This window comes from Brassica napus, chromosome C5 (assembly GCF_020379485.1).
Source record: "Brassica napus cultivar Da-Ae chromosome C5, Da-Ae, whole genome shotgun sequence".
Lineage (NCBI taxonomy): Eukaryota > Viridiplantae > Streptophyta > Magnoliopsida > Brassicales > Brassicaceae > Brassica > Brassica napus.
Window position 1 is genome coordinate 48,599,762 of NC_063448.1, and position 22,197 is coordinate 48,621,958.

The window sequence follows — 22,197 nt, forward strand, 5'->3', positions numbered from 1 at the left end:
AGTTGATGGCCACCTCCTCACCTAGTTTCTCAGCATCCCTGGTGAGGGTTGTAGGAGGTAACTGCTTACCACTCCTAAGGGTGATAGCTTTGGCCTCCTTGGGGTTTTGGTCAGATTTTCCAGGTAGAGATCCTTGCTGGCGAGTCTGGTGAGTGTTCATGGAAGCAAACTGATTCTCTAAATTCTTGACTGTAGAAGCAAGATGTGAGAACTTGTTGTTGAGCTCATTGTAGCTCCCATCAATCTTGGAATGAAGGTTTTTCAACTCATATCCAACATGCTTCTCACTTCTAGTCTGAGACTCCAAGATTTGTTTCAGGAGGGTGTCAGTGCTGCTCTCTTGAGGAGCAGAGGAACCAGATGAGAGGTTTTGCTGAGGTTGATAGCTGCCTTGCTGGTTGTTTCGAGGCGGATAACCACTCTGTTGGTTGTTGGGATATGATTTCTGTTGGTAGTTGTTGTACTGAAAGTTGGGCTTTTTTTTGTACCAGCTACCATTGTTGTTGATAAAACACAACTCTTCCTGACCTTCCAAACCCTCAACCTCATGGACAACAGGTGGTGTATCTTGGCTTGGGTTACCAACAAAGTGCAACTGCTCTTGTGTGGCTTTATCAGCAAGGAGGATGTCTATCTTATCCTGTAGAGCTTTCAACTCCTTCCTCGTCTGCTTATCATCTGTTCGACTGCTTCTGTCGTGGTCTCCACTGTAGACTGCATCACTCTTTACCATGTTATCAACCAGCTCCTCTGCATCATCCTCAGTTCTCCCCAAGAAGAATCCATTGCTAGTTGTATCCAGTCTGGCCATGTACTTAGGAAGAGCACCACGGTAGAATGTGCTCAGCAAGCTCTCCTTAGAGAAACCATGGTGTGGGCATTGAGCTTGGTAGCCCTTGAATCTCTCCCAGGCTTCACTGAATCCTTCCAAGTTCTTCTGTTGGAAACTGGAGATCTCATTTCTCAGCTTAGCAGTTCTTGAGGTTGAGAAGAATTTCTCCAAGAATGCTCTCTTGCACTCATCCCAAGTGGTGATAGAGTCGCTGGGTAGAGACTTCTCCCACTGACGTGCCTTATCCCCCAAAGAGAAAGGAAATAGCTTGAGCTTTAAGGCATCTTCGGACACACCATTGGTTTTTGACAACCCACAGTAGCTGTCGAACCTATCCAAGTGATCAAATGGGTCCTCCAGAGCCAAGCCATGATACTTGTTGTTCTCGATCACGTTGAGGAGTCCTGACTTGACCTCAAAGTTGTTGGCTGCCACAGCTGGTGCTCGGATTCCGAATCTGTGACCATGTATGTTGGGGCGGTCGTAAGTGCCAATGGGTCGAGCTGCCCGCGGTTGGTGTTCTGCCCCTTGCGGTGGATCTGCCATATCAATATCCAAGTGGGTCTGGTGTTCTTCTTCTCTTCTAGCTCTAGCACACTCCCTCTCAAAAGCTCTTATGTCTGCTACTATTGGAACTAGGTTTGATGGACCCCTGCTCCTCAAGTTCATACACCTGAAAGTGAAAGGCAGGTGAAGAAGAAGAATCAGTAACAAAACAAAATTAAAATGACTTAGTCTCAAGCAAGTGACTAAATCTCAATGTTTAAATCTACTCAGAATTTAGCAACGATGCCAATTTGATATTAGGAGTTTTCAACGCTCCTAAGACAAATGTTGTAGTATAGTGATTGTCGAACCAGTTCTGAGGGATATCAAAGCACCGAGAATGCAAGTACTCACTTAATCTAAGTGCAACCAATGATTTAGATGAGTTTTAAGCTATGACTAAAACTAATAAGCAATAACAGAATGATACTTTCTTGACTAAGAGAAAAGAGAACTCATGGGCATAGGAATTAGACCTTGGGTGATCAAGTTTCGAACTAAGGATGACAAATGATTAATCAAACTATCTACCTTAAGCCTAGACACAATTCTAAGCAAGCTCTATGTCTAGATGAATGCTCATTTGCTAACATATCTCAAACATCAAATGTCTTTGGTTGAATAATATGAAAGCAATCATTACAAATAAGTCTATTAGCTATTTTAGCACCTTTAACAACAAATGTCTTTGGCAAAGTATACTAAAAGCCTAGGAGAATTGTCTCAGGCATTTCATCAAACACCTTTCGGGTGGGAAATGCCTATTGATCAACTTTTGAGTGGCCAACTCAGAAGATGCTTTAGGAATACTCTACTAGCAAGGAACAAGAATGATCTACACTAAAACATCCTAGAACTAACCTAATCACCCTTAATCTCCCTAACCCATGAATTCAAAAGGTGATTACTCACTAATCTCCATGATTCCTCTTAAACCCATATTGGATTTCAGATTAATCATGTAGAGAAATAGATAAGAAATCAACAAGAACACAAGAACATAACAATCAAAATCCAAGAGATAAACTTCTCAAGAGAGTTTTTGTGTATTTCTCAATAGATCAAAAAAAATAATCTGCCTTATGGCTGCCAAGAGTACTCAACTTAGGTTTTTTGCAAACTAAAAACAATAAAACAAATGACCAAAAGGCCCCTGAAATAACATAAAAATCGTCCAATCAAACACGCGGAGCGACCTAGTATAGTCGCTCCCAGGAGGTCGCTCCCGACGCTTCTTCGTGTCTCGCCCCGTCAAAACGCGAGCGACTTGAGCTGGTCGCTCTGGCTGGGAGCGACCTTGGTAGGTCGCTCTGAGGGGTCGCTCCAGGATGCTCGACTTTGGTGTCTCCGGACGAGAGGACGCGAGCGACCTTGGTGTGTCGCTCCAACAAGTTGCTCCGGACTTCGGGAGCGACCTCAGTGGGTCGCTCTGAGAGGTCGCTCCGGGCTTCGTTTTGTGTCGTCTCGCCATGGAAAAGCGAGCGACCTCGGAGCGTCGCTCTGGCAAGTCGCTCTGAGAAGGGGTGTCTCACGATAGAAACGCGAACGACCTCTCCATGTCGCTCTGGCTGGATCGCTACGGGATGTGTGTCACAGCGACTTCACGGCGTCGCTCCGGTGAGGTCGCTCTGGTGCGCTGCTCGTCCGTTGATCGCTTTAAACACTTCTTTTGAGCTCCAAATGCACCCAAATGCCTCCAAGAACTCCATGTGGTACTCCAATACCTGATAAAGACTCATGTATGCAAAATGCAACCTAAACATGGCTAAATCCTAGTCTATATGATCAAAATGCACATGGGTGAATGGATAAAACAATGTAAATATGCAAAATATCAAAAACTCTTCTTGAAACCTGTTTGCTTGCTTGATATTGACATTGTTCTTGAAACCAAATCCAAGCTGAACTTGAGCTAAATGAACTTAATCTCTCTTGCACATGGGCACTTGCATACTTAGTCATGGATTTCATACACATTTGGGTTATCTTATTTCATTGCACCACTCTCTGTTAACCCAAATGACACTCTCATGCCCTTGAACCCTTACCATTCCTTGAAACCAACTTTGATTTGCTTGAGTGAGGTCTTTTATGAAAGCTAGTCATATGCAAAATCTTGAGAGTATCAGGAGCGACAATGGTTTGTTCTTATCTTTAGCTAGCACTAGGACCTCATTTGAGCTAGCACTTAGGATGGTTGTTGGGTTTGTGAGCTTGATTTTGATCTTGGGATTGGGATATGAGAGGAAAGTGAAAGAAATGAACCAAAAGAGTGAAAAAAAGAAAGAAAACCACTAGGGATATTAAAAAAAAAAGCTCTAGAGTTTATAAGTAGAATCCCCTTTAGAATCAAAAGAAAATAAAAAGAAGAGCTTAGTGAATAAGAAAAGAAAGAATTCATAGTTGGTTAAGATAAGTGAAAGAAAAGTGTTCATTGGGTGAGAGATGAGAGTGTGGTCTTTGGGGTGTTTGGGATGAAAAATGGTTAAGATTACCACCAAGAAAAGGGATAGAGTTTAAAGATCTTTAGGAAAGGGGTAGAATGATGAGAACAAATCATTGTATGCATGAATTGCTCATTTTCTTAGATAAATTTTGCATAATGTTCTTGCTCCTATTTTTGAGTGTGAGTCACCACAAATTATGCATTTGAAAACCATTTGCTTCACATTAGACCAATTTCACTCACCAAGCCAAATGATTGAGATCATGTGCCCATTTGTAAAAATCCACCTTGTGTGTGTGCGTGTGAATAAATGTGAGAGTTGGTTGAAGGTATTTGTTGCTTGATGAGCATTGTGACCTGTGTAAAGGCATAAGAGTATTGATAGGCCTAGAGAAGCTAGAGTATAACAAGAAGTGTTTGGCTATGAACTCCCACCTTCAAACCTCTCATCCCTATGAGTTCTTGAAAGTTCACTTGAGGACAAGTAAAGAACAAGTTTGGGGGAGTTGATATCTTATATAATTACATGATTTTAGCCATTAATTCTTGTACATTTTGATCATATATATTAATAATTAGGCATCTTTAGAGTCCATATTGCATTCATTGTCCTTATTAGGTGTTGGAGTGTGCCATGGAGAGATTTGAGATGTTTGGGAGCATTGTGATCCAAAAAGGGGTGAAAGATGAGCATGGATGGAGGCCTTAGAGAAATCTTCTGTTGTTAAGATTTTGTGGAAACACAGAAAATTGAGTTAGCTTTCTAGTGGAAGTGGTTTCAAGTCATTTGGAGATGTAATGAAGGAGTTGTGATCAATTTACTAGATGCATATCCATCCTGGTCGAGCATCGCAGAGTGGCCTTCCAGAGCGACACCATAAGGTAGCTCCCAACCCAGAACGACCTCCAGAGCGACCCACCTACGTCACTCGCCTTTTCATCACTTTGGAGGCAAAAAAAAAATAGGCCTGAAGCGACCTCTCAGAGCGACCACCTGAGGTCGCTCCCAAGCCAGAGCGACACCACGAAGTCTCTGCGCGTCATTTACTCAGTCGAAACTTATGATTTTCCAGGGAACTTTTGGTCATTTGTCTTGACGTTTTACACTTTCTAAACCTAAGTTTAAGTACCTTTTGTAAGCCAAGGAGGCATATTATCTTTTATCTTTGAGAAAACCACCAAAAACCTCTTGAAAAAAATTCATCTCTTTGATTCATTTGATCATATGTTATCCTGTTGATTTCTAATCTATTATCTGTATTTCTCTACATGATTAATCTGAAATCCAATATGGGTTTAAGAGGAATCATGAAGAGTAGTGAGTTATCCACTCTTGAATTCATGGGTTAGGGTGATTATGCTAGATCTAGGATGTTATAGTGTAGATCCTTCTTATTCCTTGCTAGTAGAGTATTCATAATGCATCTTCTGAGTTGGCCTCTCAAAAGTTGATCTTTAGGCATTTCCCACCCACAAGGTGTTTGATGAAATGCCTGAGACAACTCTCCTAAGTTTTTAACATACTTTACCAAAGACATTTGTTGTTAAAGGTGTTAAGATAGCCAATAGACTTGTTAGTAATGATTGCTTTCATATTATTCAACCAAAGACATTTGATGTTTGAAATATGTTAGTAAATGAACATTCATCTAGACATAGAGTTTGTTTAAGATTGTGTCTAAGCTTAAGGTTGATATTTTGATTGATCATTTGTCATCCTTAGTTCGAAACTTGATCACCCAAGGTCTAATTCCTATACCCATGAGTTCTCTTTTATCATAACCAAAGAAAGTCACTTCTTTTATTGTTTTATTGTTCTGTTATTGCATTCTATTATTAGTATTAGCTTAAAACCATCCAAATTATCGGTTGCACTTAGATTAAGTACGTACTTGCATTCTCGGTGCTTTGAATCCCTTAGAATTGGTTCGACAATCTTTTATACTACATCATTTGTGTTAGGAGACTTGAAAAATCCTAACATCAAGCCTTGTGTTTTCTGTCTTTTAATTAACCACATCATCCTTCCCTAGACACTGGTGGTGCATGAAAGATTAATTTAAACTCAAGCTCACGCTACAATAAGAGATATATCATTAGTGGATCAACATGGTGTCACCACTTCTTAACAGATACAAATCATAACCTTCTTGGGTTGTTTCATGGATATATGCTATTCCAATAGATGTTTTCCCTCCAACATACTGTTGTGAAGTGGGTTGATGCCAGCGGGGGTCCAAATACGAGTTGAAAGCTTTTATGTAAAACTCATTGTACTCCTCTGTTGTCACCTCCTTAGAGTTCAAGAGCTGCAACAAATAGAAATATACTCTTTAATTGCTTCTGAGCGCACATAAGATACATCAAGCAGTCCTTACCCAAATTGGTCGCGTCTCATTAGTAAGCTCTCGAGCCCGGTATCTCTCAACTTCCTTCTTGGTCTTCTTTCTTCTCTGTTACACATAAAAAAAAGGCGTGAACTCCAAGCCAACTATCTAGCTATTTCCTGATACGGATCAAAATATTTCTCTGGTGCTTATCAAGACAATTCTCAGAACATGATAAGAGAAGCAAAGTATACCTCAGTTTGGTCATCCAGATCTGTTTTTTTTCTTTTTGATTCAGCTGAGTCATCTCAACTTCAACCTGTATAAGAGAGAACCAAACATGAAAATAAGAAGCTTAGTTGTTTTCTGATACATAGCGTACCTACATATAACATATTGCCTCGTAGACAAAAAAACTTGGGCATTTATGACATGTTTAAGTTCTGATATATGTCATCATGTTGACCATACCTCTTTTGTGTATGAGTGTATCCTTTTTCCTGCCAAGTATATATATATATAGATCGAAACAAACTGCAAACAGTTTTTCACGAGCTTCTGAATTCGCTCTGGACTTCGTCATCCACTACATTGGACAGTAAGAAAAAAGGAGAGTAAGTTTAGGATGTAGGGTTTTTATGATAGATAGAGCAAATACTTGCATTGAGATACAAAAGAAATACAAAAGCATAACCACCTTAAGATGCTAACTACTACATGTTCCCCTTGGAATTATTAGCTGAGGATCAGTCTCTTCCGTAATGGTATAACTGCTTGGATTTGCTTCTCTTCCTATTACATATTGCTTAATGAGACTTTGGGCTCTTCGCTGACACAGTAACCTTCAAAACATAAATAATTAACACAATATTCAGTTGGTGGAGAGGTGAGTATAACAATGATCAGAGTACACAGAAAGGACAACAAAATAACTTATGCAATCTGCAACCAAGAATGATGAATAGAACCCCATACTGAACTGACCAATTAAATTGTTGTCACCACCTGCATCCATATTATCCTGATATTTTTTTTAAAAAAACATAGAAACTGCAACTTTTCAATCTCTTAACTCAATTTCATCAAAGAGCGAATAATAACATTGTTGCAGACTGGTACAGAAAATCTCAAAGACAATGAAAAGACGAAGATGGAGGAGAAGCAGAGGCTTTATGGATTAGGTGATTTAAGATTTATAGGTTGAATTGAACCAGTAAGAGGTGAAACGAAATAATTAAAAAAGGAATTAAGAACAGAAGTAAAGGATCGAGATTAATTCAGAGAAGAAATGGTGATCTGTAGGGAGTGGAAGCGCCGGAGTCGATCATCACCATCATTAACGTCGAAGAAGGTCACAGTTGGAGATGTAGATTTTAGATGGGCCAGTGATGAAAATAATGAGCCCACGCAAATGCCCCGTTTAAGATTTGGTCGACAGAAGCTTAAGTGACTTGTTAAACTGAAACTCTCTCATTGGTTGATTTAATTTGCTGAGGTGGCATAGCTTAGAGAGCTTCATATCTCCCTTTTAGTATGTAAGATAGTATATATATTTTTAATTATGAGATAGATTAACACATGTCATAATCTTAAATGTGTTAAAGATAGATTAACACATGTCACATGTTTGTCTTAAGATTGTGACATGTGTTAAACTATTTTATAATTATATATATATATATACTAAGAAAATAACAAAAACGAATTTTATTGAAAAAGTATTATAGATATTATTTAATAGTAATTTTCTATTTTTAAAATTCTAAACAAAAGATAATTGCAAAATATTATTGCTGTAAATTTCTTTTGATACGTTACATGTGTTAAATATATAACTACAATGTATCATTCACAATCTAATTTTTTTTTTAATTGACATATCACAATCATATCAGGTGAAATATTTGAAGTTAGTTTTGGTTTATATTTAAAAGTTAATCTATCTTTAACATATTTTTTTCTTAAAAGTTAATATTTATTTTTTATATCACAATCATATCAGGTGAAATATGAGATAGATTAACACATGTCACAATCTCAAATGAGTTAAAGATAAATTAACACATGTCAAATGTTTGTTTTAAGATTGTAATTATATATATAATTATAAAATAGTTTAACACATGTCACAATCTTAAAACAAACATGTGACATGTGTTAATCTATCTTTAACACATTTAAGATTGTGACATGTGTTCAGCTATCTCATAATCAAAAATATATATACTAAAATAATAAAAACTATTTTCATAAAAATTAATTATAAATATTAATTAGCAGTCTTATTATTTTTATTATTATTATTTTTATATAAAGTTTGATTCTTCAAAGTTGTTAATTAACATGATTGTGACACATGTCAGTTATATATTTAAAATGTGATGTGTTCAACTATCTCATAATCATAAATATATATACTAAAATAATAAAAATGATTTTCTTAAAAATTAATTATGAATATTATTTAATAGTCTTATTATTATTATATTATTTTTTGTGTTAAAAAAAATATAAACCAAAAGTAATTTCATTTTTTCACCTGATATGATTGTGACATGTGTCAATTAAATAAATTAGAGTATGAATGTGTCAATAAAATTTTCCATTATGTGAAAATAACTTCTTATTTTCCTAAAATCCTAAACAAAAGAGATTTCAATAAAAAAAAAATATTTTCTAATCTTAGCCAATTAATTTTTCTTTTTAAATCCTGACCAGAGAAAATTGTAAAATTTTATTTAATAGTAATTTTTACTTTAAAAATTAGTGATAAACATGATAGTGACAAATATTTAAGTAGCAAAAAAAATTGTAAAAAATATTAGTGATATTGAAAAAACGAATTTTGAAAATGAAATTTTTTAAAAATAGTTAATATTAACTGGAAATAATTATTTTATTTAAATTTTATTTTTCTAAATCCTAGACAAGATATAATTGTAAAAGATTATGTAATATTAATTTCATTTTCTAAAATCCTAAAAAATTGTAAATGAATATTTGATAGTTGTTTTCATTTTGTATAAAAACAAATCCTAAACAAAATAAATTTGTATCATATTTTTAAGTTCTAACTAAAAGAGAATTGTAAAAAATTATTTGATAATATTTTTAAGGGAGTATTTGATGATGAACATGATACTAAAAATTATTTAATTAACAAGAGAAGTGTAAAATTAATATTTATACGAATTGTAAATTCAGTAATTTTAAAATTATTTATTAATAACTAAAAAAATTATTTAATAGCAACTTATTTTTTATGAAATTCTAAAGAGAAGATAATTGTAATAGGTTATATGAGAGTAATTTCCTTTTCTAAAATCTTAAACACAATTGTAAAAGAGTATTTAATATTTTTTTTTTATTTTTTTAATTGTAAATAAAAAGGAGATTTATAAAATAGAATGTTTCCTTTTTTTTAAAATCCTAGCAAAATAAAATTTAAAATATTTATTTAATAAAATATTAAATTAGTACATAAGAACATGTATAATGTTGTCATTGACTCGATTGATGTATTTGAAGTTTATATCTTTTTAATTTTCATTCAATTTCTTATTTCGGGTTGTATTCAGTTTAATGTTTAGGTATAGTATTTTTTCTAATCGTAAATACAAAGTTTATAACAAGGGCAATTCTGCTAAATAGACCATTCTCAAGTTTTGGTCACGAAAATAGACCACAAGAAGGAAAATGACCAAAAAGTTTCATTTAATAGGTAAAATGACACTAATACCCTAGATATATAAAAAATATAAAATATAAAAAAAAAAGTTTATAGTTTTAGATTATATGTTTTCAAATTCAAACTTTTTATAAATTTTTTTTTTTGAAATTGTTGTTTTTCGAAATTTTTTTTAGTTTTTTTTTCAAATTTTCTTTTTGTAATTCGAAAATACTTTTTGAAACTATTTTAAAAATTTTTATTTTCAAATTTTTAATATTTATTTTTTTATTTTATGAAATTTTAAACCTCAATCACAAATCCCCACCCCTTAACTCTAAACCCTAAGGTTTGGATTAGTTAACCCTAGGGTATAAATGTATATTTACCTCTTTAATGAAACATATTGGTCATTTTGTTCTTTGGAGTATATATTTGTGACAAAAACTTTTTTTGTGCTACCCTAAGGTATTTCTTTTATAACAATTCATCTATGCACCATGATTATATAATACAAATATTAACTTGAACTTATGTGTGAAAATGAGTTTTTATTATAAAATAAATTTCAAGCAATATATGCAAAAACACAATCATAAAACTATATAAAATGATTTATTATATTATAATTTAATTAAATTAAAACATCAAACAAAACTCGTTGCAACGCAGCGGGCTCGTATGTTGTTTATATCAATAAAATATAGCCTATAGTTTTAAATATAAGAGAATAATCACTAGTGAGTATAGATTCCATAAAATATGATTAGCACTGAGATTAATGATGACAGGTACTGTTCTTTAATTAGGCCATGGTGTCTTTAAAGGAGTAAAGAGAAGACTAAATAATTGGCTAATGGGAGACAAAAGCCACAGTGCGAGCTCTTTGTCGTTTATATGTGTTCTTTTAGTTTCCTCTTATCTTTAAATCCTATCGGATAACTTATTAATCTCTGCAAGTTTTAAATGGTTATCTTGTTATGTTACCAACAGAGAATCGTTTTTTCTTTACGCTAATAGTTTGATGATAATGAGTTAATTTCATAAGAGCATCCGCAATGGGAGTCTTTAAGTAAGAGTTCTTAGGAAAAAAATAATTAAATAATCAGTGAATTTCACCGAAAATTAAGGATTCAATTTTTAAAATTCTTAAATAAGAAATTTTTCTTAGTGAATCCTTGCACTATTTGCGGGTCCCTACGACATGTGACGATCCGCGATTAGTTGGTATATATTTTTTTATCTGAAAAAGAAAAAAAAATAATATTTAAAAAATCAAAATACATTTTTTCTAAGGACTATGTTTTGGGTATTGCGGATGCTCTAAGAGCATGTACATCAATGAACCCCCCCTTGGGGTTCATTGGATTTTTTTATGTATTTAATGGTGGGGTCATGAATAGTGTTGAACCCGAATCAAATGTGCTTCTCCATCAATGAACCTCAAGTTCGGGTTCATACGAATAAAATAATATATTTTTGGAAAAAAAAACAAATTTTGAAAAAATTAAAAATTTAATTTTTTTTTTAAGAAGTTGTAATTCAATACATTGAGAATTCATAAACTTACTAAATATTTTTAATTATTTCTTAAAAGGTTTTATTTAATACATTGGAAATTCAAGAACATACAAAAGATTAATCACTACGATCACCAAATTTTGCCCATACATTTTCAACTAAATCAGCTTTCAGACGCTCATGAATTTGTGGATCCCGAACCAGATTGCGAATGTTAAGCATATCAACATTCACACTTTCTCTCCTTCTCACCTTCGAACTTCGGCTAGATTCTCTTGACTCGAACTCAGATGTATTAGCTAGAATGTATCCTTGTCTTTCGTCCTCTACTATCATATTGTGCAATATGACACAGGCTCTCATTACCTTTCCTATCTTTTCTTTGTCCCATTTAAGAGCAGGGTTTTTAACAATTGCAAACCTCGATTGCAAGACTCCAAATGCCCGTTCGACATCTTTTCTGGTCGATTCTTGACGTTTTGCAAATGCCACTGCTTTAGGACCTTGAGGAAGCGGGATGGATTGGATAAATGTTGCCCAATTAGGATAAATCCCGTCGGTAAGATAGTATGGCATACGATAAGTGTGGTTGTTGACCTTGAACTTCACTTTAGGAGCTCGACCTTATAAAATTTCATCAAAAACCGGTGACCGATGAAGAACATTGATATCGTTGAGGGTACCTGGTAATCCGAAAAATGAGTGCCATATCCAAAGATCTTGTGATGCCACGGCTTCTAAGACAATTGTCGGTTTTCCCGAACCACGTGTGAACTGACCTTTCCAAGCAGTTGGGCAGTTTTTCCACTCCCAATGCATACAATCGATGCTGCCTATCATTCCCGGAAACCCCTGTGCCTCTCCAGAATCAAGTAGTCTTTGAAGATCTTCAGGTGTTGGTTTTCTTTGATACTCATCTCCAAACACTTGTATTATCGCTTCCGCGAAATTCTCCAAACATAAAATTGCAGTACTTGCCCCAAGTCGGAGATATTCGTCATTCGCATCTCTGGCACGACCGTAAGCCAACATTCTCATAGCTGAAGTGCATTTTTGAAGTGTAGATAGGCCGTTCCTTCCATGAACATTTCTCCGTTGTTGAAAGTATGGAACTTCATTACCTAGACGTTCGACAATGCGAAGGAACAATGACTTGTTCATTCGAAAACGTCGCCTAAACAAGTCGTGTGTGTATGTAGGATTTTCACTGAAATAGTCCTGCCAAAGTTGAATGTGTCCTACTTCCCGATCTCTTTCGATATAGACTCGTGTCTTCGGCTGTTTGGTAAGAGCAGACTCGATGTAATCATCAATTTGTTGGTCGACCATTTCTTCAAATACTCCATATACTTCATCATCTGAGTTGGTTGACATTGTTCCTGTTTTTTTAACATATACAAAAAATTATTGAATATTTTTAAAATCAACCTTGAATTTTTTGGTGGTTGTTTGGTTGCTTCTTGTTGGTGATGTACGAAGAGGCAAAGATGTACGACGAAGTGATCACAGAGGGAGATAGAGAGTGGACTTGAAGATGTGAATCGAAGAGAAACAAAGAATAATTTCTAAGGAAAAAGCATTCAGATAAAGAGAAGAAGTAGAGTTTTGATTTATAAAAGCATACATCAAGAGAGCATATTTATATATGCTTGTTTGTTACATAACCCGTGACATGACAAAGCATTGTAGAAACAAAGTACCACCCGTGAAACAAAGCAACATCAGTGTAGAAACCAACAAAATACTACACTGCATCCGATAGACATAAAGCATCCGAGAGACATAAAGCAACACACTTATTAAATCAGCAACAGACACCAACCCGTGAGACAGCAACAGACACCAACCCGTGATACAGCAACTCCTGACATAGCAACTCGTGAGACAAAGCAACCTGCACAACAATAACGTGACAACATAAGTTAATTACTACACCTATTGAGGTAAATAAATAATGAAAACACAGAGATTCGATCAAGCAAGTTAACCAAATCAATCAAGGAGTTCAGATATGAGTTTTTGTTTGAGGGTTATTTCGTTAGGGGTTAGATCAGTCTCAATTTTGGCTAGTAGAAGTTGTAGGATTTTCTGCTGCGAGATCTTTTTTCTCTCAGCCAGGATGGTCTCTATTTGATCGAATGCAACTTCTTTCCCGTGCCTCTTGCGTTTGGCTGCTTTAGCAGCCTTAACACCAGCTGGTCTAACCTCGTCCTCAGCCATTACCTCTTCAGCTTCCTTCGTTTTCTCCTTCCCGCCATCTCTTGACTTGAAAACTGACTTCCACTTCTGATCATGTCTCAGTTCCCTCCAACAGTGTTCCATGGTGAATTTCGCTTGGTAATCATTGAAGAAAATCTCATGGGCAGCCTTCATCACATCATCATCATTTTGACCACTTGATTGGTGCTTCAAAGCCGCGTCGTAGCTTCCTACAAACTTGCACACTTGGTCGTTGACCCTTCCCCACCTCTGCTTACACTGACCCCACTCTCTTGGAGCGCTGCCAGTGAGCAGAGGGCTAGAATTCACGTACGCCTCTATTCTCCTCCAAAAGGAGGTGATCTTCTGCTCATTACTGACAATAGGGTCCTTGCTCGTGTTCACCCAACCACTGATGAGCACAAGGTCCTCTTTAGTTGACCACTTCCTCTTGGAAGCCGGTTTCATTAACCCAGGAGAGTTAGCTACTGCTTGTGGAGGGTCGCAGTCCGGGAATGGACTGCTCTGCGAAGCTAGTAGGGAAATGAAACCGGAAGTTTGTGTGGAAAAGGGTTCCATGGTTTTGGTTTATGTTTTAGTTATGGTTTAGGTTTATTTTTTAAGATAATGGGGTTTTGGTTCTCTATTTAAACTAGTTTTCACGCAGGTAGTAGAGCTAAATTAAATTCAACCAGCCAAGCATTGAATATAAAACCTAATAGATAACAACTACTCCACACAGAGAAGTTAATACACATCAAATCAACAACTTAATACTATCAACTACTTAAACACAGATTTAATTCCACTGTACTTTGCTGAGCAAGGCTAGTCTTACTAATAAATACTTCTAGTTCACTTTAGTTTGCTTCCAAAAAAATATTTATAGTTCTAGTTATCAATTCACGCAAACACATTCCAGTCTACATCACAGCTAGAGATGGGTTAGAACATTTACCTCTCTATTTCAGTCGAAGCACACCTTCTCTAGGGTACCGACCTGGACTGTGAGGCTTCGAACCTGTTCCTGGACATGGAAACAACAAGAATACAGTGTTACTCATTAATATTAATAGAGGACATACATATTAAAGTAACAAAAATAAAGCAAGCTATTGTATTTACCTGCAGGCTCTCAATCTGGTAATTGAGACTCCACACCCCCTTGATAACCTCCTCAGCCTCTTCCAGACGCTTTCTCAGCCTTTCCATCTCCTCCTGGACACCAACCACCCAAGGATGACTATAATGCAACCCATTATCCTTGTTGACAACAGAAAACAAAATATTAGAGACAGTTCGAGTTTCATAATTTTTTATGACATAGATTAAGGAAAATATACTAACTTCATAGTTTATGCACGTGAAGTAGCGCTTTCCAGGATGACTGTCGTAGTCTTCCTTCCCTCGTACCTCGTCAATGATTCTCCCACCGCAAGCACACCGTCTTGGAATACCGTACTGTGAATCCTCCACTAAGCCTAACATGTCGCAGTACTCCTTTTGTTTCTTTGAATGTCTTCGTTCTTCTGAGGGATCCATCTGCACCAGAAAACGAATTGATTAGAACAAACTAATGAAAAAATTTGATTACCCAAACACAAATCTCGACTCTATTAGAACAAACGAATCCTAACAAAGAAATCCCCTTTTCAAATTCATATCGACTCTATTAAACCCTAAAAAAGAAACCCTCTAATCGATTTCAGCTAATAGAAATCTCTCAGACTCGATTTAGAACCCTAACGAAGAAATTTCCTAATTTATTTCCCCTACAGATCGATTTAGAACCGTAACAAACAAACCCCCTAATTGATTTCTCCTCCAGACTCTATTGGAGGAGAAACGCCCAATTCGAATTCGTATCGACGCTTTTCAACCCTAACAAAAAAAGAGACTGAGAAGAGAGAGGATTACAAAAGACGGTGAAGTCGATCAGAAAACTCTCCCTCGTCGATTTGATGGAAAAACGACCTCTCGATCGTCGTCGCTACAAAAATCGCCTCAGAACTCGAAAACCGTAGCTTTTGGAAGAGAAGAGGAAATGAGGAGAAACACGCGAGGCGTGTCTTTTCCGCGTCGACAACCCTAAAACGTCAAGCCAATCCCGTGCCGACACGTGTACTGAACTCGCTTCACACGAGATCACTCCAGCGGTCCAGTTCACTTAAAATAACCCATTTTTCATTTTCTTTTTTGATTAAAACCCTGTGAAACCCAGCCCATGAACCTCTTTTAATCTCTTGATGTACATGGTCTAAGGTTGCATAAAGCCACTATTGCTTTTGCTTTAACCCCAAGCGTGTCTTTGGGAGACTTGTGTCCGCTCCCTAAAACATGTGAGTGGAGCTTATAAGTTATAAGGATAGCAAATAAAGTTATCAATTAAAAACAATTATACGACGTATAATTAATTGTTTTGCAAGGCGATTAGGTAACGTTAGTAAATAAACTGATACATAAACAAACAGAAATGTTAATCGTTACTTTTTTTGTCGGTAATTAACGTGGTGGACACTTCAAATCTAGCATCGATGAAAACTTAAAATATAGCGTTCAGGCTTTAAGTTATCCGTGATGTGGTCAACAGACCTAGACAAGATCATTACAAACACCATCGCTTGACTTTGCTACTTGTATTCAAACGCTGACCTGGCAAGATCATATGATTCTCACACTAAACCCCTTTTGCCACGTGTGTCTTCCCCTCTATTTAAACAAGTACACGATCACATTACTCATACACCACCATACCATAATGGAGAACCACGGGAGAGCCATAATAAACTCCAGCGATCAGCCGCCGGAGTTTGAGTTCGGATCTTTGACTCCATCATCTCCATCACAAGACTCAGAAAATTCTCCCGCCGATCACCTCTTCTTCAACGGCCGTCTCTTGCCACACGTTTTTCCAGCACCGAACAATAACACCAGGTGGTCAATCTCACGTACAACCAGCGAACACATCTCCCGGAGCACTAGCACGAACAGCCGGAGTAGTTTCGGTAGTAGTAGTAATAGCAGCTCAACTTCTAATTACTCTCCCAGAACGAGCAGTTTCAACGGTAACAACATCAGTACCATAAACCACAGGCCTTTGGATTTGAAGCCTACGACTAGTATATACGGCGAAACCGTAAATACGACGAATATGGTGAAAACGTCTCTATACAGGTCGTATTCATCACAGCGGTGGCAATATATAACTCCTGCACCGGTGAAAAGAAGTGGAGGGATAAGAGTCGGTGGCCGGAAGAAGAAGAAGGCGGCGAGGATTAGGAAGAAGGCGGAAGAGAGAAGAGGGAGTAGGGTGATGAAGTGGTGGAGAAGGATTTTAATGGCGGCGATTTTTGCTTGTAGAGAGTGCCATGCATTGGAGGGAGCCTAAGAAAGACTTGAACGTGTTCATGGAAAACAAAGTATATTGAAACGTTCAAAATTTAAATTATGTATTGGGATTGTTGGTTTTCAAGATTGTGTATCTAATATTTTGGTTTTATAACACTAATTATAATTTTTAAACAAAACTACAATCTATCTTTTACGTATTTATAATTTATAATGTAAACTATAGTAAAATATCTATAAGTGTAAATTATAAGTTACACTTGTTGTCTTCTAACAAAAAGGTGTTTTAAAATCATATATCATTTTTTTTAACGCTGAATAATTATGCTATTAACTATGAGAAATATTACAGACGACTTTACAAACCGACAATTCTATCTGCCGTATATGGATTGACGCTTGTGGCTTCCACAATCATATATCACTTTAGAAATTGAAATTGTTATCACTTAAAAACGGTCAAGAAAGCTTCAAGAAATAAATGTAATCTGCTGACAGAAAAATAACTAAATAAAAGAGTAGATTGATTGAAACAAGAGAGAGTAAACAACTATGTTCAACACAAAGTCATGACAAAACCATCAAAACAACAAACAGAAGACATAAAAATAAAAGAAGCAAACTAAGTTCCATACGAGAGGCATACACGAAAATATCATTACTCCAAGTAACTCATGTTTCGGTGGTGACTATCAAGGCTCAAGAACTCACTCGGATTCGCATGACTCTCGGCGTTGCTCTGTTCTTGGCTCTGGTCCTGGTGGCTCTGATGCTCTGGTTTGTCACCTAAACCCTCCGAGTCAAACAGAAGCTTAGCGTTGACGTTGTTAGTCAATGCATTGAAGAAAGATAGCCCTGTGGGCCATTTCATGTCGGAGTCTGGTTCTTTGTTTGCATGCGGCATCACAGGGAAAGGCATGTGAGGCTGGTAGGCAGGCAAAGAGGATTGAGCCATCATTGGTCGTTGGCTGGAGCCACTCCAGTTGTAGAGAGGAAGCTGAGAGGGTTGCAGTTGTTGAGTCTGCGGAGGAAGTATAGGGTGGTTCGAGCCCATGAGGGATGTGTTTGAAGACGAAGGGCTGCGGTTTGAGGAGAAGAGCTGAGAGAGGTAAAAACCGGATTGGTAACCGAGTGATTCAAAGGTGTGCCTCATCCGAAGTACAAAGTGCAGGTCTTCAGGTATCTGAGTAAAATTCGGCCGGTTTAGAGAACATAACCGAAAGATCTCAAGTAAGAACGTTAATTTACTGTGAATTACTTACAATCTTGCAAGAACCGAGTTGTAGAAGGCCATGTCCAGCTTGAATAACAGCTATGGTCTGTATGTGCAATCAGAAACATCAAAAAAATTACTTGGGAAACAAGAAACCAAATAACAATACTATACCGATTATTACTTTATCTTACCTGAATTCCAGATTCAAACTGATCATTCCACTCTGAAGGAATCTGCATATTTTTAGAGATGGATATCTCTAGGGTTACAAATCTACATATCCAAGTCTTGATTATACATAAATGTTCACTGATTTACTTACAGCATCAAAGGAGCTTTGCCAGTAACTGGAGGCATTAGATTCTGATTCGGTTTGTTCCTTGAAAACCCATTTGTGGCATTTATCAGAAGCAACCTTCCCCATTAACCTGTTAGCCAACAAATATGATATACGGAACCCAGACAAAAGGGAAGATAAATAGTTTCTACATTTGGTAAATTTGCTGTGATAAGGTCAAGAGTTTTGTACATTCACACAGCCAATAATGTAATTAAGGACCTACCAAATACCCACCCTTCGCCATAATTATATAACTGGATTGACATTTTGCTGAAAGATTTACGAACTGGATCTTCTCCTTCTATCTCTCCATAGCAATCTCCTGATCCTCCTCTTCCTCTGCAGTATCCATCTTCCCACATCAGCATCCTGCAACCCCACATATCAATACTTCAATATACATCAAGCATGCACATGTACATGTACTGATCATATTAGTCATGTATTTAATTCGTTTAGTGAAACTAGTGTTCTCAAAATCGGTTTAGGTGGCGCTTATGGCAAACCGGGTCTAAAAACGATTTTTCTTAATGTGCGGTTAAAAGATCGGTACAATAGACATCCGCCTAACGATCTTTTGAAAATTGAGAGAAACTATGTTATTAGACAATATCGTCCTCGTTATATATAACCTACAGATGATGTCTTTTCTGCAGATCAATCTCTTTTTTTCTAGTTTAAGAGATTATATCTAAAAAGTGAGAGAAGGCTCATACCAAAAAGAAAAAAACAAACTTAAGAAAAGGTAGCCAACATAACTAGAAAAGGTAGATACAGTCGCAAAACATAACTGTGTTTTTGGTAAACATAACTATGTTATGTTATCTATCATGTCTGCATTAAATCTTGATGCAGCAACTTTTGGATGTTTTTTAACTCGAGCCTATATTAATTATGGTCTTATCTAGTTTCTTGTCGGATAATAGGTTTGCGAGGAGAGCTTCTGGCCACTAAATACGATAAACCACAAGTGGAAAAGTTGACCTAATTTTTGTCATGCTTCAAAAAGACTAAAACTAAAGTAAGCTAAGTCTTGACCATTGACTAATGTAAATAAAACTATAACAAGTGTAACTTACAAGCTTCCATTGTCGTCGCCGACCTTGCAGCTGTTGCCACCGCCTCGAACTCTCCTGAGGAGCAAAACGACATCGTTAGAGAGAGAGAAGAGAAGAGAAGAGAAGAAAGTGAGCAGCAGATAGAGAGATACGTACGGACGGGGACGGATGGACCAGAAGACAGAATAAGTCCAGTCGGTGTTGAGACAAACGGTTCTTAGGGCTTCGTGTAGAGCCACCATCCCCAAAGCTTCTTTGCTCCTTTGTTGCTGCTGCTGTTGCTGATGGTTTTGATGATGTTGTTGATGATGATGGTGATGAGGTTCCGAGCCCACCATCTATATAAATATGTCGATGTGTATTATTATGTATGTGTTATGTTTCTCCTTTCACTGAACTTTTTGTTCTTCTTTCTTACTTTTGCTCAAGCTTCAGACCATGGATACTCTTTTATGTTCTAATTTTAAAATTTTAAATTAAACTATTTATCTGATTTCCAAAACCAACATGATATTGTGTTATTTTAGTTCTGACCACTTTGTTAGTATAATCTTTAATCTTGTGGCAACAAGATACGAATTTTTTGGGGTTTGGTATAGTTTGCAACAAAATAATATATGATTAAATATTGATAACCAATTGAACTCAAGGTTAAAGTTTCTTTGCATGAAAAAGTTTTTATCTCTTAGGCCAAGAAAGTCAAAGATACGTGAAATATATTCATAATGAAATCATTTTAATCCGCTTTATATTTCCTTTAATGGAATCCAATTATCAACAGCTGATTAATATAATTAATTAATCTTGCTTTTCTGAAAGAGAAATAATCATATGGTTTTTGGAGTGGATAATCTGTTGCTGTTATGATTAAACTTGCAACCACACAACATTTTTGCTCGCTAAAAATTATAAAATGTTGTGTATATAAATACAGTGATACTGATCAGTTTTCAATTTTTTTTAAAATAAACAACTATTCAACGATTTTAAAACTATTAAAAGTACATTTTGGTTCTTTTCAAAGCCTGAAGAGTAATAAAGCTTTTTTTTAGCTGTCGTCAAACTTGGGATTTGATCTAGGACCAATATTCATTTTACTCATATGCATGACACGCACGCAGATTAAGGGAGAAGGCACGACAAAGAGAATATATAGGAAGAAGAGATTTAAGAGTCACGTGCGCACGTGCTCATGTGTAAGAAGACCTAGAATGGTTCTGTCATCAATAATGACTTGCGTTTGGTTTGTACATGAAGCGTGTGCAGAATACGCATAATCGCATATAGACGACAAAGACAGAAAAAAAAAGGAAAAACCGAAGTGCGTGAAAACTACACACCCGGTGATGACGCGTGAGAAGTTGAGTGATTGATTGAAACTAAAAAATAGGAAACTCAAAACAGAGAGTTGGTCTGGTTTGCATCAGTCTGAACATCTGACGAGTCTTTGCTCCGCATTGACCGGCCTTGTTCTTTACTATCTCTCTCCTTTTGTGCGACCCATTTTCTTGCTAGGAATGAATTTACTGAATTTGTCAAATGATAGATCGATGAGCGGTGATTAAAATACTTTATGGCGTTGAAAAATAAGAAATATTGGTCATTTTAAAAAACAAATTTTAAGGGATGAAGTTTTCTCTGCTCAACTCTTTTTTAAGGTATGTTTTAATGAATTATAAAAAGTAAATGACGCAAAGGAATATGTTAGGCGAAAACTATCTGACTAATTTATGTTATATCTTTCAAAAGCACATATACATAATCGAATAGTATTACACTTTAATCTATTAAAAATCTAATTAATATATTATTTAATGATTTGGTATTAGTTAAATATTAAGAGTTTGCATTCAAAATAAATATAACACACTCAATAAATAATATTTGATAAATTAATATACAGTAAATCGATAAATATTTTCTATTTATGTTCAATTTATATAAATAACTAAATAAAATGAATTTTTTTATAACTATTTATTTTGTTTATTTTATTTAAAGTAAAATTATTTATTTTTACTTGAAAAACGTTATAGCTTTCCTGTGTTGAGTTACAAATGAAATTGTTTTAAGCTTTAGATTATATATCTTCAAATTATACAAACATCATATAATAGTATATACAAAATTTGAAAATATAAGATATATATATAGTTTAACTAAAAATATACAAAACTGAAAATAAATGTTTTAAAATAAAAAAAAAATAAAAATATTTCAAACACTTTAGTTTCTAAAATTTGTATTGTATTATGTTTCTTTCGCTAAAGATATATAGAGTTTAACTAAAAATATATAAAACTGAAAAATAAAATTTTAAAAATATTTCAAACACTTTTTTTAATATCTTCCATCTTATTATTAATTCATAACTGAACGTACAAAGTCTTGATGCAAGTATTAGGAACATGACTATAAGATTGAAAAGAATTCTCTGCAGGGATATTTTCTTTGGCTATCTTGTCTGCAACCATATTGCCCTGTCTGCAGATCCATCTAAGCTCAATATCTTTGAATTTATTCATCCACTGTCTTCTTTCTCTCACCCAATTATATAAACCAAACTGCAGAACCTTTGAGTAAGTACGTCCACCATTTTCTTGTTGTCTTTTTCAAAGATTATTTTTGTGAAACCGTGACACCAACAATATTGCAGAGCCAGAGCCATAAGCCGAGCTTGAAATTCTGCTTCTAAAG

General features: G+C 35.7%; 4 protein-coding genes and 1 non-coding gene across 5 annotated transcripts; 2 read left to right on the top strand and 3 right to left on the bottom strand.

The window, feature by feature from the left end:
- The first annotated feature begins 863 nt into the window (after positions 1 to 863).
- Positions 864 to 970, top strand: LOC125588032. The gene has a single exon (XR_007324428.1). It is a non-coding gene; the product is annotated as a small nucleolar RNA R71 (small nucleolar RNA).
- A 10,486-nt stretch (positions 971 to 11,456) lies between these two features.
- Positions 11,457 to 12,713, bottom strand: LOC106399007. Its single transcript, XM_048757576.1, has 2 exons — positions 12,161 to 12,713; positions 11,457 to 11,962 (listed from the first exon to the last, which is right to left on the bottom strand). Exons 1-2 carry the CDS (start codon positions 12,711 to 12,713, stop codon positions 11,457 to 11,459), a joined length of 1,059 nt encoding a protein of 352 aa, XP_048613533.1.
- Positions 12,714 to 13,331: 618 nt separating this feature from the next.
- On the bottom strand, positions 13,332 to 14,117 carry LOC106408296 (glutathione S-transferase T3-like). The gene has a single exon (XM_013849095.1). It carries the CDS (start codon positions 14,115 to 14,117, stop codon positions 13,332 to 13,334), a length of 786 nt encoding a protein of 261 aa, XP_013704549.1.
- A 1,850-nt stretch (positions 14,118 to 15,967) lies between these two features.
- On the top strand, positions 15,968 to 17,254 carry LOC125586987. Its single transcript, XM_048757024.1, has one exon. It carries the CDS (start codon positions 16,204 to 16,206, stop codon positions 16,924 to 16,926), a length of 723 nt encoding a protein of 240 aa, XP_048612981.1. The 5' UTR covers positions 15,968 to 16,203; the 3' UTR covers positions 16,927 to 17,254.
- Positions 17,255 to 17,389: 135 nt separating this feature from the next.
- LOC106400632 (protein RICE SALT SENSITIVE 3) lies at positions 17,390 to 20,039 on the bottom strand. Its single transcript, XM_013840991.3, has 7 exons — positions 19,657 to 20,039; positions 19,522 to 19,575; positions 18,677 to 18,811; positions 18,425 to 18,530; positions 18,294 to 18,335; positions 18,149 to 18,205; positions 17,390 to 18,069 (listed from the first exon to the last, which is right to left on the bottom strand). Exons 1-7 carry the CDS (start codon positions 19,836 to 19,838, stop codon positions 17,545 to 17,547), a joined length of 1,101 nt encoding a protein of 366 aa, XP_013696445.1. The 5' UTR covers positions 19,839 to 20,039; the 3' UTR covers positions 17,390 to 17,544.
- Positions 20,040 to 22,197: the final 2,158 nt, after the last annotated feature.